The sequence below is a fragment of the Aptenodytes patagonicus genome, chromosome W (assembly GCF_965638725.1).
Source record: "Aptenodytes patagonicus chromosome W, bAptPat1.pri.cur, whole genome shotgun sequence".
NCBI lineage: Eukaryota > Metazoa > Chordata > Aves > Sphenisciformes > Spheniscidae > Aptenodytes > Aptenodytes patagonicus.
The window spans coordinates 33,968,780-33,990,063 of NC_134981.1; the positions used below are offsets into that span (position 1 = coordinate 33,968,780).

General features: G+C 39.6%; 1 protein-coding gene across 3 annotated transcripts in view; it reads left to right on the top strand.

Annotated features, from left to right (window-relative positions):
- The window catches only part of LOC143172281 (A disintegrin and metalloproteinase with thrombospondin motifs 6-like), a 221,438-nt gene that overhangs the window by 106,673 nt on the left and 93,481 nt on the right, over window positions 1-21,284 (top strand). For all 3 annotated transcript variants that reach the window (XM_076361520.1, XM_076361521.1, XM_076361519.1), the window contains 2 exons: window positions 3,111-3,216; window positions 17,413-17,559. In XM_076361520.1, coding sequence (XP_076217635.1) covers window positions 3,111-3,216; window positions 17,413-17,559 — 253 coding nt within the window. The remainder of the gene's footprint in view (window positions 1-3,110; window positions 3,217-17,412; window positions 17,560-21,284) is intronic.

Genomic DNA, 21,284 nt, shown 5'->3' on the forward strand with positions numbered 1-21,284 from the left:
AGGCCTTGCAGAGGTCCAGATAGACGACATCTGTAGCCCTTCCCGTGTCCACTGATGTAGTCACTCCATCATAGAAGGCCACTAGGTTAGTCAGGCAGGACTTGCCCTTGGTGAAGCCATGCTGGCTGTCTCGAATCACCTCCCTGTCCTCCATGTGCCTTAGCATAGCTTCCAGGAGGATCTGTTCCATGATCTTCCCAGGCACAGAGGCAAGGCTGACAGGTCGGTAGTTCCCAGGGTCCTCCTTTCTACCCTTTTTAAAAACGGGTGCAATGTTTCCCTTTTTCCAGTTGCTGGGGGCTTCTCCGGACTGCCATGACTTTTCAAATATCATGGATAGTGGCTTGGCAACTCCATCAGCCAATTCCCTCAGGACTCTGGGATGCATCTCGTCAGGTCCCATAGACTTATGTATGTTCAGGTTCCTCAGGTGGTCTCGAACCTGATCTTCTCTTACAGTGGGAGGGACTTTGCTCCCCCAGTCCCCGTCTTGCGGTCCATCCACTCGAGAGGTGTGGGAAGGGAGGTTGCCAGTGAAGACTGAGGCAAAAAAGTTGTTGAGTACCTCAGCCTTCTCCTCGCCTGTTGTTACCAGTTTGCCAGTCGTGTTCATCGGGGGGGGGGTACGCTTTCTTTGACCTTCCTTTTCTGGCTGACATACCTATAGAAGCCCTTCCTATTATTCTTTGCATCCCTTGCCAAGTTCCGCTCCATCCATGCCTTGGCCTTCCTGACCCCATCCCTACACAGCCGGGCAGCGTCCCTATACTCTTCCCAGGATACCTGTCCCTGCTTCCACTGCCTGTGCGTTTCCTTCTTGCCCTTTAGTTTGACCAGCAGGTCTTGACTCAGCCATGCCGGTCTCTTGCCTTCCTTTCCTGATTTCTTACACCTGGGGATCGAGAGCTCTTGCGCTCTATGGAAAGCGTCCTTAAAGATCTGCCAGCTCTGTTCTGCTCCCTTGTCCCGGAGGCCAGTTTCCCAGGGGGTCCTATTGACTAACTCCTTGAACAGCTGGAAGTTTGCTTTCCTGAAATTCAGGGTCCTGACTTTACTCTTCACCTGTCCCACGTCCCTCAGGACTGCGAACTCCACCAGTGCGTGATCACTGCAGCCCAGGCTGCCTCCAATCTTGACGTCACCGATTAGCTCACTTGCGTTGGTGACCAACAGGTCCAGTATCGCATCCCCCCTCTGGTAGGGCTGTCTATTACCTGGCCTAAGAAGTTATCCTCGATGCACTCCAGGAGTCTCCTGGATTGCCTACAGCTCGCCCTGCTACTTTTCCAGCAGATGTCGGGGTGGTTGAAGTCCCCCAGCAGGATGAGAGCCTGCGAGCGCGATGCCTCCTGTAGCTGGAGTAAGAAGGCTTCGTCAATAGGCTCCCCTTTATCAGGTGGCCTGTAGTAAACACCGACCACAAGGTTCCCTTTGTTGGCTCGGTCTCTAATTCTTACCCATAAGCTTTCAATCTGCTCGTGGCTATTCTTCAGAGACAGCTCTTCACACTCTATCCATTTCTTGCTGTAGAAGGCAACCCCTCTGCCCCTCCTTCCTCGCCTGTCCCTTCTGAACAAATGTAGTGAACTTTGCAGGGGAACATGACAGTTGTTATGTAAGTATTGCCATGTTGTCTTCAGAATGTCCTACTCAATTAGAATAGCATAGTTTAGGCAGGTGAACTGTAATTATTGTATTTTCTACAGGTTGCACACTGCAAACAATGTACAGATTTTTTTCTTAATGGATAGTCATTTTTCTTCTGATGTTTCATCCTGTCCTCAGTGGGCGTGTCTACACCAGTGATTTGATTTAGAGCAGTAGTACTGTTTTGATGCAAATTTTACAGACACACATTGTCGCCTTTTACCCATGTCAGTTTGGTTATCAGACTAGTTTTGGTATGTGCAAACTAGATTTGTTTTGTAGAAAATTAAGTCAGAACACATACTCCCCAAATGCTCCATATGTGCCTACGGGAGACGTTAAGGTCTAAATCACTACATGGGCTGTATTCTCATGATATCCTGTAATATTTTTTCCTTTTGAAAGCTTTGAACGACATATGTAGTGAATATGTTTAGCCTACGGGATTAAACTAGTCCAAAGTAGAATGTCCAACCCACATACAAAGATATGTGAGGAGCCTCAATATCAGTGCTTCACTCTGCTGACCAACTCCTATGGCTCCAAATTACTTGCTAATGTGGACACAGCCAGGAAGCACTTGTCATCTTATTACTCGCTTCTCTTAGTCCAAACAGAATAATTTGAAGTAGCACTTTTTCCAGTCATTGTTTTGTTATAGTGTAGTTAACTGAGCAGGTAATTTCCTTAAAGAAAGGATTACTGCTTTTTTTAGATAAGAAACCCTAGGGAGGAATACATTAAATAAATCTGATGTTTAGAGCTTTCTCTAGTGGCAGCAAATTATGTCTGCAGTATGTTGTGTGATACTCTGTTGCTGAAGAATGTATAAGATAAGGAAGAGCTTTCTCTCTCTAAAGAAAGTTTTTAAAAGCACTTGTAATACAGTAAGGTTTTAATTCCAGAAGATGATGGGTGATAAATGGAAAAGACTTCAGTGGTTAAATGAATGCTTGTTATTAATTTGTCTCCTCTCTCTTCATTGATGCATTCAGTTTTGCTTTTATAATTTTTTTAAATGTACCATGTGGGGCTTTTTGTAGCTAAAAAAGTTGCTTGTATGTTTTTATGAACCCACTAGACTTAAACATTTCTTTAGAAAAATAATGTGGATACATTTTGCTTTCTTCAGGCTCAAGAATGTTAAAATAGAAATGCTTTCTTGAATTTCCTCTCCTGGCTCAAGTTACTAGGTGGTCCCAAGTTACCAGATGTAAAATTTATAAATCTAACCCCTAGTCTAGACATTTTCCAGCACTGACTGCAGTTCAAAAAATATTAATGTCTGGCTGGCAAAGTGAAATTCCCCCCAGTGATTTTTGCAAATGACTAGAAAGTTAACCTTTTGCCAACTGCTCCTTCTGTGCATAGAGGCTATTAAAAAGAATCCAGGCATTTATAATGAGGGCTTTTAAGACTGAAACACCTTGGCATGACCTTTGTGTCTCCTTCTGTTTATTCAGGCTTGGCCTCTGTGGCTGGAATGTGTGAACCTGAAAGGAGCTGCAGCATCAATGAAGACATTGGCCTAGGTTCAGCTTTTACCATTGCACATGAGATTGGTCACAAGTGAGTGAGTTTTAAAAAAGAATACGTTTTAATGTATCACCTTTTTAATATTAGTTTAATAATAGATATTATTTTTCCTGCATGGCTGTATCATCTCTATTCTGGTGCTCCATGTTTCTGTATATAGTATTAATGAGTGGCAGTACATTTTATTTAGTATATATTTCCAAGGGCTTTAACTTTAGTACTGAAGACTCGTCGTTTACCCTTTGATTTCAGATTCCAGTTTAATCTGCTTTTGAGATTTGGCTCACAACCTTCCTACTCTGTTTCATATTTTAAAATATTTGGCTTTGAAATTTTCTCTCCCCCCGCCCCCACCTTTCTTTATGAAACAAAAGCAGTTAAAAGGTAATTTTTTTTTGCTTTTTGTTATTTTGTCTTACATATAATTCAAACTATTTTCATTAAAACATTGATTCTGTTGTCAATATTCATACACTTTTAGTCATCTTTCACTCAAGCATGAAATATATAAAACAGTCATAGCATCACTTGTTACATTTTAAAGCACCAGCATATCATTTTGAAGAGCATGATGTTATGAGACTGATAAAATCTGAGTAGAGTTTGGTCTGGAAATATTTCAGGTCTTCCTTCAAAAGACAGCATTGTTAGTACATTGTGATGACTCTAAAAATACTAGGCACCTTCTGTTATCAAGAAGTTTCCTTCTTTGTTTACATGGGTTGACCAACACTGAGTTATGGATGACGTGTTTTTCCAATCATTAGCTGATGCAACTGCTAAAAGTTCCATTGCAGACTGAAATGGAAGCTATCAATCTGCTGATCAAAGGAGGAGTTGGAAGTAAACACTTATTTCCAGCCCACCTATCATGCGAGATTATCACTGGGCAAGTATGATCTCATTTATATTATGTATGAAAAAAACACTGTAGTTGCACTGAAGTAGATGAATTCTAGAATCCAAAAGCAGTTGTATAAGATCTGAACAAAAACACGTGTAATTCTCATCATCTTCGTTTCCTTCCTCCTTTACTTGCATGAGTTGAAAAAGATAGGATAAAGGAAAATATATTTCCACTGTTGAGGAAAGAGCTCCTCCAAATCACTCATAGTTCTGCAATTCTTGTTAATAACATCTCTTATAGTAAGATGTGACCTTGCTGTGAATTTGTCACGTGTTTAACAACAAAAAAACCTACAATACCACATCTTCATTCTAATCTGTATGTCATGCAACTACATCTTTTATGCAGGTTATTCCACAGATACATGAAAATAATTTAAATATATGCAGTTATTTTATCATGTAAAGCTGGCATGATGACAACAATTGATTTGAAGAGCTTAGACTGATTAGAATCTGAGAAAAACAATACAGCCATTGTATATATATCCTGTGAACACAGGATTATTTTTTTTTTACCATCTGCGTTTTCTTCAATCCATATCTTTTGGCTTCTTATACATAAGGTCTTTTAAAATTCTGAAATCTCAGCTCTTTGAGACTTTCGCCTCCTCCTGTAGCTTGCATGACACGTCAAATGCTGGTTTGAAATAAAAGTAGAAATCATATTCATTAGATTTTATCCAATGCACAGTGATTAAAGAAAGTTGCACTGCAAGCATGGTGTTAAATGAACATACCATGTAGATAAAGCTGAAGGAAGAAGGAAGGGGGGACGTTTGGAGTTATGGCGTTTGTCTTCCCAAGTAACCGTTACGCGTGATGGAGCCCTGCTTTCCTGGAGATGGCTGAACACCTGCCTGCCGATGGGAAGTAGTGAATGAATTCCTTGTTTTGCTTTGCTTCCGTGCACAGCTTTTGCTTTACTTATTAAACTGTCTTTATCTCAACCCACGAGTTTTCTCCCTTTTACTCTTCTGATTCTCTCCCCCGTCCCACCGCGGGGGGGAGTGAGCGAGCGGCTGTGTGGTGCTTAGTTGCCGGCTGGAGTTAAACCATGACTATACCTTCAGTAAAAGCTGGAAAGAATATGTGGGCAAAAAATCCTCAAGGCTTATAACATTTTGTGCCATCCGCCCATCACCCCCCATTCACCCATAATGTGACTGAATGCCTCTCTGACTAAATCAAGCAAGTTATTACTTTCTCTCGGCTTCCTGCTTCCTTGAGTGGGTATTATTAATGAATGTACTAGAAGATACTTGCATATGTGAGTAAAATAATAGTTTCAAAGAGCATTGTAAATTTTTTTCTTTGGCTGTGCCACAATGATTGCTTTTCTCTTCAGACATACATGGGAAATAGGAAATTGGCTTTATTGTCAAATGAAAAATAGAAGCATTTAAGTGACATGTATACACTGAATATATAACATACACTAAAAAAACACTCAAATTAGAATGGGAGGATTGCATTTTTAGAGATCATGGTTTTATTAATTATATAGTTGCTGTGGAATACTGAGTTTGTTAAAAAATGTTGAACTGAGGAATAAAATTCTCTTGTGATTAAAAGAGGACGGTAATGGTAATACATATATTCTGGTAGATTCTTCACAATTTCTCCAAAATTGGATTTGTAAGATTCTCTGATGGGAAGTATGGTTCAACTTGTTATTAGTTTCTAGTAGTTCATTAAATTATAAAGTGATGATAAGTCATTAGATCATCCGATCTGACTTTCTGTATATCGCAGTGTATTAAATTTAACTCATTTACCCTTGTAGTGATCCAAATAACTTGCATTTGGTTGAAGAATAGTATCCAGAAAAGCACTTAGTCTTGAAGACTTAGAGACTGAGAGTGTGAAGAGTGTGATTATTATGGTCAGTCAATACTTTCTGTTAAATATTTATAAGTAATTTTTAAAATATGTTTTTGGCTTCTGTTCCTTACCATTTTTAAGTTTTTATTATAGTTTTGATATTTGTATAACCCAGTTTTGGTGCAGATAAGCTGTGTGCAGTCGAGACTCATAACTAGTTGTTTTCATTGAAGACGACCATACACTGTGATTAACTCTGTTTCTTGAGGGCATAAAGAATGGTGTTGGATTAACAGTTTTATGGTTGTTTCTCCCTATGCATGGTTCTGAGAACAGTCTTGTATTACTCTTAATACTTCCATGGATCAGATAAAATTCAGAGTGAGCCCTTCAGCCTTCAGAATAGTGTCTCTAGAAATTTGATTTATGATGCTTGACTTTCAGGATGCTGAAGAAATGCTTAAGATTTCTGGTAAGCAAAAATCACAGCCAGTGATTTCTCATGGCAGGAGTGAGAACTGAATGTGTATCCCCTGCATTGTCAAACAAAGTTTGACTTTTTCTTCTTAGTGAAGAAAGGAACTACTTGCCGGCTTGAATATGCTCTTATGCTCAGACAAGTGTAAGACTTAAGATCCAGTCCCATTTTGTGTTTCCCTACCAGCTGAATTAGGGGGTTTTCTGCTCTGTGCTTTTTTATTTGAATACTTTCTGAACTGCCTAACTTGCCCCATGCACACTGTACAGGACAGTTAGTTGAATTGATAGGGAATTCCAGGTTTCATTGAAAGGGGTATGTCCCTAAAAGAAAGGTATTGTGCCATTCATTGTTGCAGTCCTATTGAGTGAGCTGAGATCTGGAAACTAAATAACAAAGTGAAAAAGAATAAGTAAGATAAAAGGGGTTGGGAATTGAAACATCAAAACATGAGGATAGTGGACTAGACTTAGAACAGAGAACTGCCCATAAAACTCTCAGTAAGGAAAGAATTTACCAGTGACAGACATCTATAGAGGGCCGTATGGAGGGAGCAGGGAGAAAAGGCTGGTGGCTAAAGTAACTTCTGAAAAGTCAGAATTGTCTTGATTTATAGAAGATGTAATGAATTGAAATTCAGAGGGGTTTGGCAGTCATATCTTGATGAAAAGAAGGTGTAAGAAATAGTAAGGAAATAGATTGTAGTCTAATGAAGTAAATTGGCTGCAAGATGAAGAAGAAAAATAATATTTCCTAGCATGTATTTAGTTCTGAATTAGTTCATATGGCTAAAACGTGCCTGCAATTGTAGCATTTTTTTAAAGTCTTTTTTAGTCTGTATGCAAAGTAGAAAAATAGCATAAATACCCCTACTGCCCATATGAGAAAGTTGGTCTTCAGTGCTGGAGTAGAAATTTCTAATCTAGGAAAATGTTATCCTAGAGGTACTTTCAGAAGCTGGTTGTCTTTTCCTCATTCTTCAATGATCAGAGAGCTTCCTGTTTGATCAGTCAAATCTCAGCTGCATTATAGGACCTGAGTTTGAGTGAGATATTTTCTAGAAGAAACACGTCTCCAAGGAATATATGTATTGTACAAATAGTAGGAAAATATTCCAATCTGAGGTAATAGGGACGCATATACCAAACTTCAAAATATGAAGCACAGCTAGGATGAATTGTACTAACACCGCTTCCCATCAGCTCTCCCATGAACAGATCTCCAGTTGATGGTGTCATCATTGTTTTATCTATGATGATGATGACTTCCATCTTCAACTATAGCAGGACTGACACAGTCTCAAATCTACATTGTATGAACACCTCAACACCAGCCAGAACAAGTTAAAACTTATCCTTGCTAGATGCCTAGGGTCCTGCTAGATGCCTAGGATCATCTGAGAATGATGACTTAAATTTTTAGGGACAGTTTGAGTAACTTTTTTTTAGTTAAGGGAGTAAATTGACTGGACAAGCCACATAAGGCTATATATATATATTTAATCTTTTTTGTTAAACATTGTTTTAGGTCTGCCTTTGTAATACTACAGGTATAAAAGCAGGCAACTTCTATTAAAAAAAATCTTCATTGGGACTTTAATAATGTATTGTGCATTATAAAATGAAATGTCATAAACAGACTAGAAAAACAATTCTGCTTTCTGTGATATGTTTATATTTAAAATACGGAAAAGGTTTGTGTCTGTGTAAAATATTATTTGAAGTATAGAATTAACAATACTAAAATCATTTGTCTAACATTAAAGCATTCTAATCAAGGAAAAGGAATGTAATAACATTTCACAGATCTTAACAAAAGTGTAAGAATAAATGGGGGTGAAGAGGAAGGTTATAGAAACCTTCAGGGCATCATGAATTTCCAAAGGAAATCTGAGCTCAGAAGTTTGCTTCCTGATTAGAGGCAATACTTTCCACTTTGACCTACAGTGTAGAGACCTGTTGCATTCATACTCCAGCTTTGTGTAGCACACAAACCTTACTTGATGTTACTCTTGTGGAATGAAAGCTGGATAGCTATGGCAATGTAAACCAGGAGGAGAAATTTTGTGCTCTACTTTTTCTAATATTCCCATAGAAGTCTGCCATTTCCCCATAAGAAAGTTCAGGTTTCTGAATAAGCTGCATTTTTTCAGTAAATTAGAATTTTGCTGTGTTTTTAAGAGCTCCATATGTTATTTAATACTAAATTATGCTAATACATCAAAATTGTATTTGATTGGGTGTTTGATCATTAGCCATAACTCAAAGAGAAGAATGACATTTAGGAAGTAAATGGGGAAAAATGTTATGCTAAAAGTATGCTAAAATTATGTTTAATTTCATGGCAGGTATGCTTGCTATAAAGCTACCATTATTCAATTAGTTTGTTTCCCAAATTTTCAGGGAAGTAATATGTTTCACTAAAGTCAAAGTTGTAAATTCTGCATTACTTCAGAATAAAGGATTAGGGATACTCCAAACCATATAACGATCTCCAAATGCAGGAAATCAGCAGTTAAGGTTAAAATCCACATTAAGACATGGAAATAGAAAGTAAAGTAACTTGATCCCTCCCTTGAGGAGAACAATGCAATATCAGGTAGTTTCAATAAATGCTATCAATGTTTGTGATCTCAAATTAAAATAAATGGATTTTGCAAGACCATACTTTTTTATTCTTTTTTTCTTTTCTTTATAATGTCATTTAAGGGTGAGTTGCAATTTGCATGCAATTATGAAGCTATAACCAATACTTTTATAACATTGGCTAGAAATATATGGAGGTCTTCCATGCAGAGAGGGAGGGGAGAACTTTCTCTTATGACATGGTATGGGGGATACAGTAAAAAAAAAAAAAAGTGCTGACGACCTATTGCTATAAAAACATGAAGATTGTATTTTCTCCAAAAATTTACCATAACATCATATCAATTCATAAATATTACACTGCTAGTAGGGATGAAAATAATTAACAAAATCACCATGTATGTCCACACGGAAATTGCTGTGTGGGTTACATGTAGTTCATAGCTCTGATACTGTAGGAGAAAAATAATTTATTCTTTAATATCAGATTTCGTGCAAATTCACGCTCTTTTTGTTGAACAAGATAATCATAGAATCATAGAATCATAGAATCATTAAGGTTGGAAGAGACCTCTAAGATCATCGAGTCCAACCATCAACCCAACACCACCATGCCCACTAAACCATGTCCCTAATGCTGAAACATGCTGTTTTTTCCCTTTCTTCCCTCCTTGCATATGTTCAAATGTTGCTAAGAAAAGGCGATTTAAAGCTATAATAACATTTACAGATACAGTGAAGCTGTCTTAATTTTCTTATTTTTTCAATGTAGGCTGCAAATAGACATTCTAAGCTATATGAAATACATATAGATTTAAATGACATCTTTTTAATAATTATGGGAATAAGTACAACACTAAAAAATACAAAGTTTATGAAAAGGTTGATTTATCTAAGCAAATAAGATGGCAGTTTTTACAAGCAAATTATAATTTTCCCTTTAGATCTCATATCTAATACAAGAATACTTGTTCATGCCATCCATCTTCTCACTGTAGTAGAGATTTACTGTTCAAAATTTTTAAAGTATTCTTCACTGGGGCACTTCATGACCCTTCCCTGCCACTTGCTTCATTCTCCATAAATGTTGCGAGAACAGTGTATCTCAGTAACATGTTGAGGCAGTGAAGGAAAAACTAGCAACGTACCTGGGTCAAGATACTTACCTTGCAAATGACCCATTTCACTCTTAGTATATATGTTTATTTTGCCTTTCCTAGTGCAAATAATTAGTATAATAAAACTTCTTAAGGTTAAAGTTTCTTTTCTCTCTTAAAAAGAAATGTTTATTTTTCCCAAAGAGTTATATGTAGTTCATAGAATCATAGAATCATTAAGGTTGGAAAAGACCTCTAAGATCATCGAGTCCAACCGTCAACCCAACACCACCATGCCCACTAAACCATGTCCCTAAGCGCCTCATCTACACGCCTTTTAAATACCTCCAGGGATGGTGACTCAACCACTTCCCTGGGCAGCCTGTTCCAATGTTTAAACACTCTTTCAGTAAAGAAATTTTTCCTTACATCCAATCTAAAGCTCCCCTGGCACAACTTGAGGCCATTTCCTCTCGTCCTATCGCTAGTTACTTGGGAGACCGACACCCACCTTGCTACAACCTCCTTTCAGGTAGTTGTAGAGAGCGATGAGGTCTCCCCTCAGCCTCCTCTTCTCCAGGCTAAACAGCCCCAGTTCCCTCAGCCGCTCCTCATAGGACTTGTTCTCCAGACCCCTCACCAGCCTCATTGCCCTTCTCTGGACACGCTCCAGCACCTCAATGTCCTTCTTGTAGTGAGGGGCCCAAAACTGAACACAGTATTCGAGGGGCGGCCTCACCAGTGCCGAGTACAGGGGCACGATCACTTCCCTACTCCTGCTGGCCACACTATTTCTGATACAGGCCAGGATGCCATTGGCCTTCTTGGCCGCCTGGGCACACTGCCGGCTCATGCTCAGCCGGCTGTCAACCAACACCCCCAGGTCCTTATCCGACAGGCAGCTTTCCAGCCACTCTTCCCCAAGCCTGTAGCGTTGCATGGGGTTGTTGTGACCCAAGTGCAGGACCCAGCACTTGGCCTTGTTGAACCTCATACAGTTGGCCTCGGCCCATCGATCCAGCCTGTCCAGGTTCCTCTGCAAAGCCTTCCTACCCTCGAGCAGATCAACACTCCTGCCCAACTTGGTGTCGCCTGCAAACTTACTGAGGGTGCACTCGATCCCCTCATCCAGATCATTGATAAAGATATTGAACAAGACCGGCCCCAAAACTGAGCCCTGGGGAACACCTCTCGTGACCGGCCGCCAACTGGATTTAACTCCATTCACCACAACTCTCTGGGCCCGGCCGTCCAGCCAGTTTTTGACCCAGCGCAGAGTACACCTGTCTAAGCTGTGAGCCGCCAGCTTCTCTAGGAGAATGCTGTGGGAAACAGTGTCAAAGGCCTTGCTGAAGTCCAGGTAGACCACATCCACAGCCTTTCCCTCATCCACTAGGCGGGTCACCTGGTCATAGAAGGAGATCAGGTTGGTCAAGCAGGACCTGCCTCTCATGAACCCGTGCTGGCTGGGCCGGATCCCCTGGTTGTCCCGCACATGCCTTGTGAGCGCCCTCAAGATGAACCGCTCCATAATCTTCCCCGGCACCGAGGTCAGGCTGACAGGCCTGGAGTTCCCTGGATCCTCCTTCCGTCCCTTCTTGTAGATGGGCGTCACATTGGCAAGCCTCCAGTCGTCCGGGACCTCCCCCGTTAACCAGGACTGCTGATAAATGATGGAGAGTGGCTTGGCGAGCTCCTCCGCCAGCTCCCTCAGCACCCTCGGGTGGATCCCATTGGCCCCATAGACTTGTGAGCATCCAGGTGGCGTAGCAGGTCGTTGACTGCTTCCTCTTGGATTACGGGGGGTTCATCCTGCTCGCCGTCCCTGTCTTCCAGCTCAGGGGGGCCGAGTACCCTGAGGAGAACTGGTCTGCCTGTTAAAGACTGAGGCAAAGAAGGCATTGAGTACCTCAGCCTTTTCCTCATCCTCGGTGACAATGTTCCCCCCTGCATCCAATAAAGGATGGAGATTTTCCTTGGCTCTCTTCTTGTCATTAATATATTTGTAAAAGCTTTTTTTGTTGTCTTTAACGACAGCGGCCAGATTGCGTTCTAGCTGGGCTTTTGCCTTTCTCATTTCCTCTCTGCACGACCTAACGAGATCCCTGTACTCTTCTTGAGTCGCCTGCCCCTTCTTCCACAAGCAGTAAACTCTCCTTTTTTTCCTGAGTCCCAGCAAGAGCTCCCCGTTCAGCCAGGCCAGTCGTCTTCCCCGCCCATTCTTCTTATGGTGTACAGGGACAGCCTGCTCCTGCGCCTTTAAGACTTCCTTCTTGAAGATCGTCCAGCCTTCCTGGACCCCTTTGCCCTTCAGGACTGTCTCCCAAGGGACTCTCTCAACCAGCGTCCTGAACAGGCCAAAGTCCGCCCTCTGGAAGTCCATGGTTGCGGTTTTGCTGGCCCCCCTCCTTACTTCACCAAGAATCGAGAATTCTACCATTTCATGGTCGCTAAGCCCAAGACGGCCTCCGACCACCACATCTCCCACCAGTCCTTCTCTGTTTGTAAACAGCAGGTCGAGCGAGGCACCTCCCCTGGTAGGCTCACTCACCAGCTGTGTCAGGAAGGTGTCTTCCACACACTCCAGGAACCTCCTAGACTGCTTCCTCTCTGCCGTGTTGGATTTCCAGCAGACGTCCGGGAAGTTGAAGTCCCCCACGAGAACAAGGGCTAGCGATTGAGAGACTTCTGCCAGCCGCTTGTAGAACGCTTCATCCGCCCCTTCATCCTGGTTGGGTGGTCTATAACAGACTCCCAGCAGGATATCTGCTTTGTTGGCCTTCCCCCTCATCCTTACCCATAAACACTCGACCGTATCATCATCACAATCGTTGAGCTCTAGACAATCGAAACACTCCCTAACATACAGGGCCGCCCCACCGCCTCTCCTTCCTCGCCTGTCCCTTCTGAAGAGTCTATAGCCATCCACTGCAGCACTCCAGTCATGAGAGTCACCCCACCATGTTTCCGTGATGGCGACTAAGTCATATCTCTCCCGCTGCACAATGGCTTCCAGCTCCTCCTGTTTGCCGCCCATGCTGCGTGCATTGGTGTAGATGCACTTGAGCTGGGCTATCGATTTCGCCCCCAGCATTGGCATGCTACCCCTAGGCTCATCTCTAGTGAGCCTGGTTTTATCCCCTTCCCCCTTCGAACCTAGTTTAAAGCCCTCTCAATGAGCCCTGCAAGTTATGCAGCTGTAAATCAGCCTCTGATAGTGGACAAGAAGATAAAGAGCTTGATTTGACATTATCTCTCTTGCTTGTATTCCTGTAACTTTGTTGCCTCACCTGAGTCAAGATTCTCAATCTCTGGTACTTTCTTCCTTATGCTGTTATTCAAGCAGCAGAGCAAATAAGAGCCACTGCTTTAAAAGAATTAGTCCAAATTCTCCCTACAACTCATGAATCTAAGTGACTAAAAAATGAATATACCCTGTTGTATTTAGAGAAAAAAAAATTAGCCTTCTCTTAAGTTCTGAATGCTCCAAACTCTAAGAAAGCTAGGAAATGGCTTGATATGCAGATCATTAGTACTACAATTGGAAAGCAGAGATAATTGATTGTTAATGTGTGAGAAAAAAACAGTTCACCTGAGTAGCACATTTCAGATAACTTCAGCGCTATAAAAGTGCATGGTATACAAAGTAAACCTATGTGAGCAGTACTGAGGAGCATTCAGATTGGTTTGGATCTGTCTTCTCTGAATCTTAAATGTTTGGATAATAAATCAAGATGGAAGCATCCTGGCTGTCTCACAAAAATAACTGCTGTCATTTCAGATACATCAGCAATAAGTGTTTTGGCAACTATAGCCATCATAATTTACAACCACCCAACAAATCAGCAATCTCATCTTAAATACAAATGAAATTGTAGGGACCTGAAGTATTGTTCCATCACAAGATAAAGGAAGGGTAGATGAGAAGTTTACATTCCCATCCTTCCCTCTGTTTATACTCCAGGGTCTCTGGTTATCTATTGCTGTTTTATTCAGTGCAGCTGAGACCAGTTATCTCCCCTGTGATTTTTGAGGTCAGATCTTAAGTTGGATGTGTATTACAAATAATTCCCTCAGATATTTTTTTCAGATATACGGAAAAAGATTGCCAAGAAAAAAAATAATCTGTTCCATTGCAGATGTCAGTAAATGAAATAGACACAGAGCACTAGTCAGACGTGCTGTTGCCTTAGCATTTTTTAAGTATACAAACTATAGAGAAATTGCAGGAGAGTTTCAATTATGATTTTAAAGTTATTGGTGGTGCTGCTTTGCACAGTTCTTAAACGTAATGTAGGCTCTCTCTTGGGAAAAGAGGAGCCATAATGCTTGGAAAAAAAAGCGATTCAGAGCTGCTGGGCTAAACATCTTTCCTTGAGATGGTAGGTGGAAAGGTAACTTCATAGAAAAACTCCTGTGTCATCTGAGAAGACTTCTCACTCTCTCCTTGCTCATCTGGCTGTCTTTTTAAAGCCAGAATTATACTGGTAGTTTTAGACAGGCTCTTTAAGCCAGTGAAAGAAATACAGTCTGCATGTGTTTAGTCAGGTTGAAAAAGGTAAGTAAATTATAACAGTGGCTCCATGAGGAGTATTTAATGTTCCTTCCTTTCTTCCCTGCCTTTCCACCCCAATCTAATTGCAAACATGCTTTTGTAAAAGATGTGGCCTTAATGTAATGATGACCAAATATAACCAACATGTTCTGGTGGAAATAAAACTGGTACTGTGGACAGAAACCTGTTTTCATCTGCAGTCCTGGCCATAGGAGTGCAAATTACTGGGCTGTAATGGCATGCTGCCACTACCATCTTTGGAAAAAGATGACAATAATTGCAAAACCCCTTTCCAAGCATCAGAAAAAATTACTTGCACCTAATGATCAGTTTCCTCCTAAATTCAGAAGCAGGGGCAAGTAGAAGAGCCTTCTTGGAAGGGAATAGATGATTTAGGTGAATGAATAGTTATAAAAAATGAGAATACCATCAGCTCATGAAAAGGCATTGAGTTCCTATGTGCATCAGGAATAGCAGCTTCATAGACATGCTTTTTATCAGACATACCACTGCCACCATCAGCAACAACATCTTTTTCATAAGGAGAGTGGTTAGAAGAAGGAAAGCTATCAAACTACAAACTTTGTTCTTTTTTTTTTGATAGGCCCAAAAGATATTAAGTTCCCAGACAGTTGAACTCTATGTCATTTCTTTGACAAAGGGAATATACTAACTAGGGATAAGCTTGGATATCAGAAATAGTCAATGTGATCCAATTCAACTCTTTCCCACATACCCAAATGCCCATTTCTATAAAGGGAGTCATTCATAGAGATTATTAAAAACTAAGGTTTTCTATTTTAAGAAATTGTACAGAAGTAATTCAAAAGGAAATGTTTCTATTTGAGGTACCCCTAATTCTAGGAAATGATAGCAGTTGAGAACTAGGCCAATAAAGTACTTATTTTCATTGTAAAATTCTGATTCAGTTTGTTGCATTGGACATCTAACTCTTTCCCTCCCAAAATATATATCAATATTGAAGACTGATCATAATAATTAACACTGGTCTGAAAGTTTCATTATAGCACATATGTTGCTCAGATGAGTATTTTTAAAGCTGTATTTTTTATATGCTGGGGGTATTCTTTGTTTGATGATATAATAATCTAAGGTGTCAGTCAGACCTTTCCCATGTATAATATAGCATATGACTTTCTGCATTTATGAGACATCACACACTAAACTAGATACATGCAGACATGGCTACAGAGTAGGTACTCCACAGGGAGACTTCCTATAGGCATGGAAGTGATGCTTTTTTGATGATGAAGTCCTTCCCCAGCCTGTAGGAAACAGCCATCATTCACTGATGCTCCTTTTCTTATATCTATGCAATTAATGGGTTTTGGGAGTAGTGGTTAGCAATACCTTGTGCTTTTAGTTCGTTATGATCAGCTGAAGAGGTGAAACATTTGTATCTTCTGGCAGTCAGTCCTAAAAGTTTCTAGAAAATCAAAATGGAGTGCCTCAACACATTTGTATTCCTGAATGATGAGTAAAAAATCAGGGAGTCAGACTTTTTAGCATTTGTAATAGAGAAGGCTCCAACGACTGACCTCTTAAATGACACATAAAGAAGTGACAGTTTCGTTGCTCTGGGTATGCAGATGCTCAGTTATGGCATTCCTTTTGACTACTTCTCTGTCCCATAGTCAGGAAGGCTCCTATGTATCTCACTACCCATCCCTCTGATTTCATAAGCCTTGTGCCATGTTTGGGAAGGAGGAACTAACTTGGCCAAAGGTTAATATTTAAAGAAATAAGTTTCCCTCCCAAGTGATTGAGAGGAAATGAATCAAAGGCAGAGTAAGAAAATGGAGTTTTAAAAAAGTGTATACTATTAAGAAAGGTCATTGTTTTGCATATTCTCTTCAAGTGCTTCATTTATGTCAGGTCAGTCAGGTATATGTTGTTGATTGTTTAGGAATAACAGTAATAATTTAATTAAAGGTAGTTTAATACATATAATGAAAGTCTTTTCAAATAGATTTTCTGTGAGTTAATTTCTAGTTTTAATTTGATTATTATGTTGGCCATCTATAGCTCCAAGGGTGTCTTTCAGTAGCACAGGATTTCTAGGGCATAAGGACTCTTTTGCCGTATTTCTTTTTCCAGAGTCATATCTTTGCTGAAAGTTAATTTGTTGCCTGGAAGTCTCTGTTGGCCAAGTGCCACCTAGAGGTTTCTTACTGTATTTTCTGCTGATTTTTAGTCTCCTTCATTCTGAAGTTCCATGACAAAGGAGAGCGCTAATAGAAGGGCTCCAAGTCACCCTGTGAGTGGATACATAGAGGGAGCATGCATACAGCATGGCCCTGGGAATTGCAAAACCCATGTTCTGCTTGAACTTTCATTGGCTACTGTGTGCCTATACTGTACTGTTACAGCAATATGACCTACTCCCTGTTTGTCCCTGTTTACTAATCCAAGCATCAGTGCCACAATGTGTATTCCTTATCCAGGTACAATACCCAAATAAGGACTGAGTGCTCTGTATTTATCTTGCAACAATATTTTTAAATTTTATTTAAAAGCTTTAGAAAATAAGTAAAATGCTTTCAAAAGTCTGTGAAAAAAAATGTTATGTAGTTGCACAGTATTCTGAGATCTGAATAAACTAAACAGAACTTAACTGATCCTGATTCTCCACTTAGACTTCTCTGTACTAAGTATGTTCTTTTAGGTCCGAGCGTGATTTCTGTAAAAATCACGTTAAGTTTTAAGAGATGTCCAATGCTACGGAAGAATAATGGGTGGTTTCTCTCCTCTTCTTTTGGGCAGTTTTGGTATGAATCATGATGGAATTGGAAATTCCTGTGGGACCAAAGGTCATGAAGCAGCAAAGCTAATGGCAGCTCATATTACAGCAAACACCAACCCTTTCTCTTGGTCAGCCTGCAGTCGGGATTACATCACCAGTTTTTTAGAGTAAGTAATCTCTCAAGAAAAATTAAAAAAATTCACACCTTTCAGAATAAATAGTAGAGACACAGTGACCTGTTCTGATGGTTTACATTTTTAGAATGAACAGATGGAAGTATAGCAAGTTACTTAAGGCTTTTATACTGTAGAGTCCTTTTCCTATGTAATGGCAAAAGCTTCTTCTGCTCCATTGCCCACCTTACAGTTCTCATTTTTAATCTATTCAAAACATTTTAAAGTGCTGATCATATTTTATTACTAAATTAATCTGAGGGTGAGAAATAGAGAAGGGCTGAATTTGTCTATGAATGATGGGAAGTATTTTTTTTTAAATACATGCATAATGTGAGGGAATCGAATGAAAGGAACAAGGTTCTAGCCCTGTTCCTTGTACATTTCATTCTCCTGATTTTTTGATGCAGTCTTGTGGGTTTTTTTCTATCAATATTCTTTGGTACCTTTAGTGAGAATATAAAGATCATAGGAGAGGATGGCATAGATCTTTATATTAATACCTTAAAATTGTGCTAACCTATACTTCTGTGGTGACTTTTATCCAGAAATAGATTGCTACCTGAAATTTTACTTCTGTATGAAAAAATTAAAATAGTCAAAATATGTTAGTCTCAAAAATGTGCTCATATCAATGTATACATTGGTATACATGATGCATAATGAAGCCTTTGTATGTATTTTAAGTTATGGAAGACACAGAACTGTTAGTTCACTGAGAACACGTTAATAACAGGATTTTTAAAAATGTGCGTAAGACAGGCTTTATGGGAGCAAATGGCGGTTGGTAGGTTCAGTGTCATCAGTGCAATCGTTCCTTTTAGAAATAAGGGTTGTTCAATAATTCAGACACTGTGTTTTAGGAGATGGACTTAAACCAGTCAAGTGGTCTAACAAATAGACTACTAAGAACAAACTGGGCTTCTCCTCCTCTTTCAGGGACCTAACTTCAGAATAAGGTGCTGTATTCTGAATCTTACCTGAAGGGACCCATCCAGACCAATAAATTTTCTTTAGATTGGTTCAAATGTAGCTTCCCACACAATGTACAGGAGCACTGAATTGTTCTGAAGAGGTGTTTGAGCTCCCTATAGAGTCAGCGGGCAGAGACAGATGTTTCATGTTGGTGTTAGGTGTTGTTCAGAAGAAAATACTTCTCAGTTTCTGTATCAGGTTAAGGCATTTTGTATCACCCCACTGAACTATGCACCCACCCAATTTTATGTACTGGAGTGTTTAAGATGAGTGTCTAAACTAAAGCACACTGAATAAGTCATCCTACATGTATGTGTGATAAAGGTTTCTCACAATATAAGTTGATTTTCTCAGGAGAGATATATGTATTCATTTAACACTAGCAGTATAAAAAAATACAGGGTAGACTTGTTTTATCATTGTCAATCATTTCTGTTAATTCAACACTGTTCCCATTAGTAGTCTTTCTAGTATATCATGCAGCCTAGTTTTAACTATGACAAAGAATAGGGTTTTCGCATCTCTTCTGAGAGATTATTTCACAGCTTGGTAGTTCTGACTGTCAGCTTACAGTTCAGGTATTTTCTTGTAGAATTTGGGGGTTTGTTTCTTACTGTTTCAGTTCTGCTCTTCTCTGTCTCATCTTACTTCTATTTGTTGCTCTCTTCTGAACTCCATTTGGAACTCATAATTGTCCTGAAAATAAGTTGTCTATTGATGAAGATGTAATTCCACAGGTAGCTAAGCAGTCATTTCTTATTTATGGCTTTTGAGAAAGAAATGTGGTAAAATTCTGTGGCTTGTATTATGCTGCAAATGTAATAGAGCTGAATATTTGTTCATAAAGTTCCCGCAGTTTTAAATTTCAGTCTGAACAAACTTTCTTGTTTCTTTACTTGATATGTATGCAGCGATCTTCCAATTTTTTACTGTCAGTTAAAAAACGTTTAGCTTGTGCCTCCTCTACTTTATGTTTAAATGTTTTTATTTATTTTATTTTTTACTGTTAGCATCTCCATTATTCTTTTCCATTCCCCAGGTTTGATTCACTATTAAGTTTCATTTTTAAGTCTGGGGGATGCCACTGAAATTGTAGTTATATTAGCATAAAGCCAGAATAGTACTCTGGTGAATCTATTCCTGTAGTTCTAATCTCTTCAGGTTTTTTGAGATACTTCTCTATCATTGCCAGTGTTTGCAACTCTACTTGAATTACTACCATCTGTGAATTTCATAAAAAATCATTACTGAAGGTACTAGGTGATATTTGAGCTAGAGTAAAAAAACCCCTAGAAATAGCAGCTCCAATAATAAATTCTCTTTTATAATATTTTAGCTATATTTTTGTAACCCATAATGTAGATGTTATTTTTTTCAAAGCCACCTTGGATAAACATTCTTCTATGCATTGCAATTATGAATAGATTTTCCAATTGTATAGGATACTGTGTTAAATAACATACTAAGAGCCAAAGATAACTTCTCCTTCATCTACTAATTTTGCAATCTATCTTTAAAAATGTCAGTTTTCTCAAACATGATCTGTTCATTATAAATCCATGCTTCTTATTGTTTGTGGTTCTAATATCCCATAAATGAATTGATACTTTTTTCTTAAAATAGTTGTTTTATTATTTTACAAAGTAGAATAGTCTGTAAAACTGTAGGTTTTTTCTCATTTCTAGTCTTTTCCCCAGCTTTTCATGTCATCTCCTCAATGACAGCAGGAAGCTGTTAAGATAGAGTTACACAGGTACCTGAAGGACAGCTGTCAGAAGCCTAGATCACTTCTTTTTTACCCATTCATACCTTTCCTTGAGGCAGAACAGCTTTTCTGTTCTGCAGAAGAACAGAAGAAGAGCAGAGGCTTTTCTGTTGCAGGTAATGATCAGTGAGCAAGAAGCAAAGAAAAATAGTGAGTTTCATGTGGTAGCAATTCCCTGACTGCTCCTATAAATAGCAGAACAGTCTGCATCCAGACAGGAAAAATGATTCCATTTTTTTTCTAATACTTTTTCACAACTTAGCAACAGATGAGGAAGATGCTGATTTAGAGCTTTAGAGGCAAACCCTCAAGTTGCTGTTATCTGTGTCTGCAGATGTTTATTCCAGATAGATTAGACTCTGCCCCCTTTCTCTCCATTTTTCCTCAAGAATGGGAAAACAGCTGGGACAGGACCCACTAGACCACAAACAAGGAAGACAAGTGTTTTTTTCTGTGCTTAGTGAGTATGGCTAGTTTAGGATTCATTTAGCTATGTCTAACAAGAAAGATAGAGCACGATGGGATGAAATGCAGATATCCAAGATGAAACCTGAGGCTGTGAGTCTGTATGGCATCACAACACCTTTTAGATTTATAGGCTTGGATCTGGATACAAGTTCGGGCAGGGCTGTCATGGCACCAAGATAATGCAGCTGGAATGCATTTGGCTAGAAGCTCATTAAGTGTTCACAGTATTATATGGTAAGGTAGATTCATGTGGATTTACCAGTTTACCAGTTTGGGTCACCCTTTGCTACAGTTTTGCACTGTGTGCAATTTTGTAGTGTAGATACCACACTGTCCTTTCTCATCAGGCAGAAGAATTTTGAAACAGAAGTCATCCTGGTGATGTTCAAAGTCGAGCCTCAGCTTCACCCTCCTCTTTCTCAGGACTTTCTAAAAACTACACCCAGAAACAAATTTTCCAGACTGACGGTACTGAGGAACAGCCATTAAATATCACTTGGAAGGTATCAAT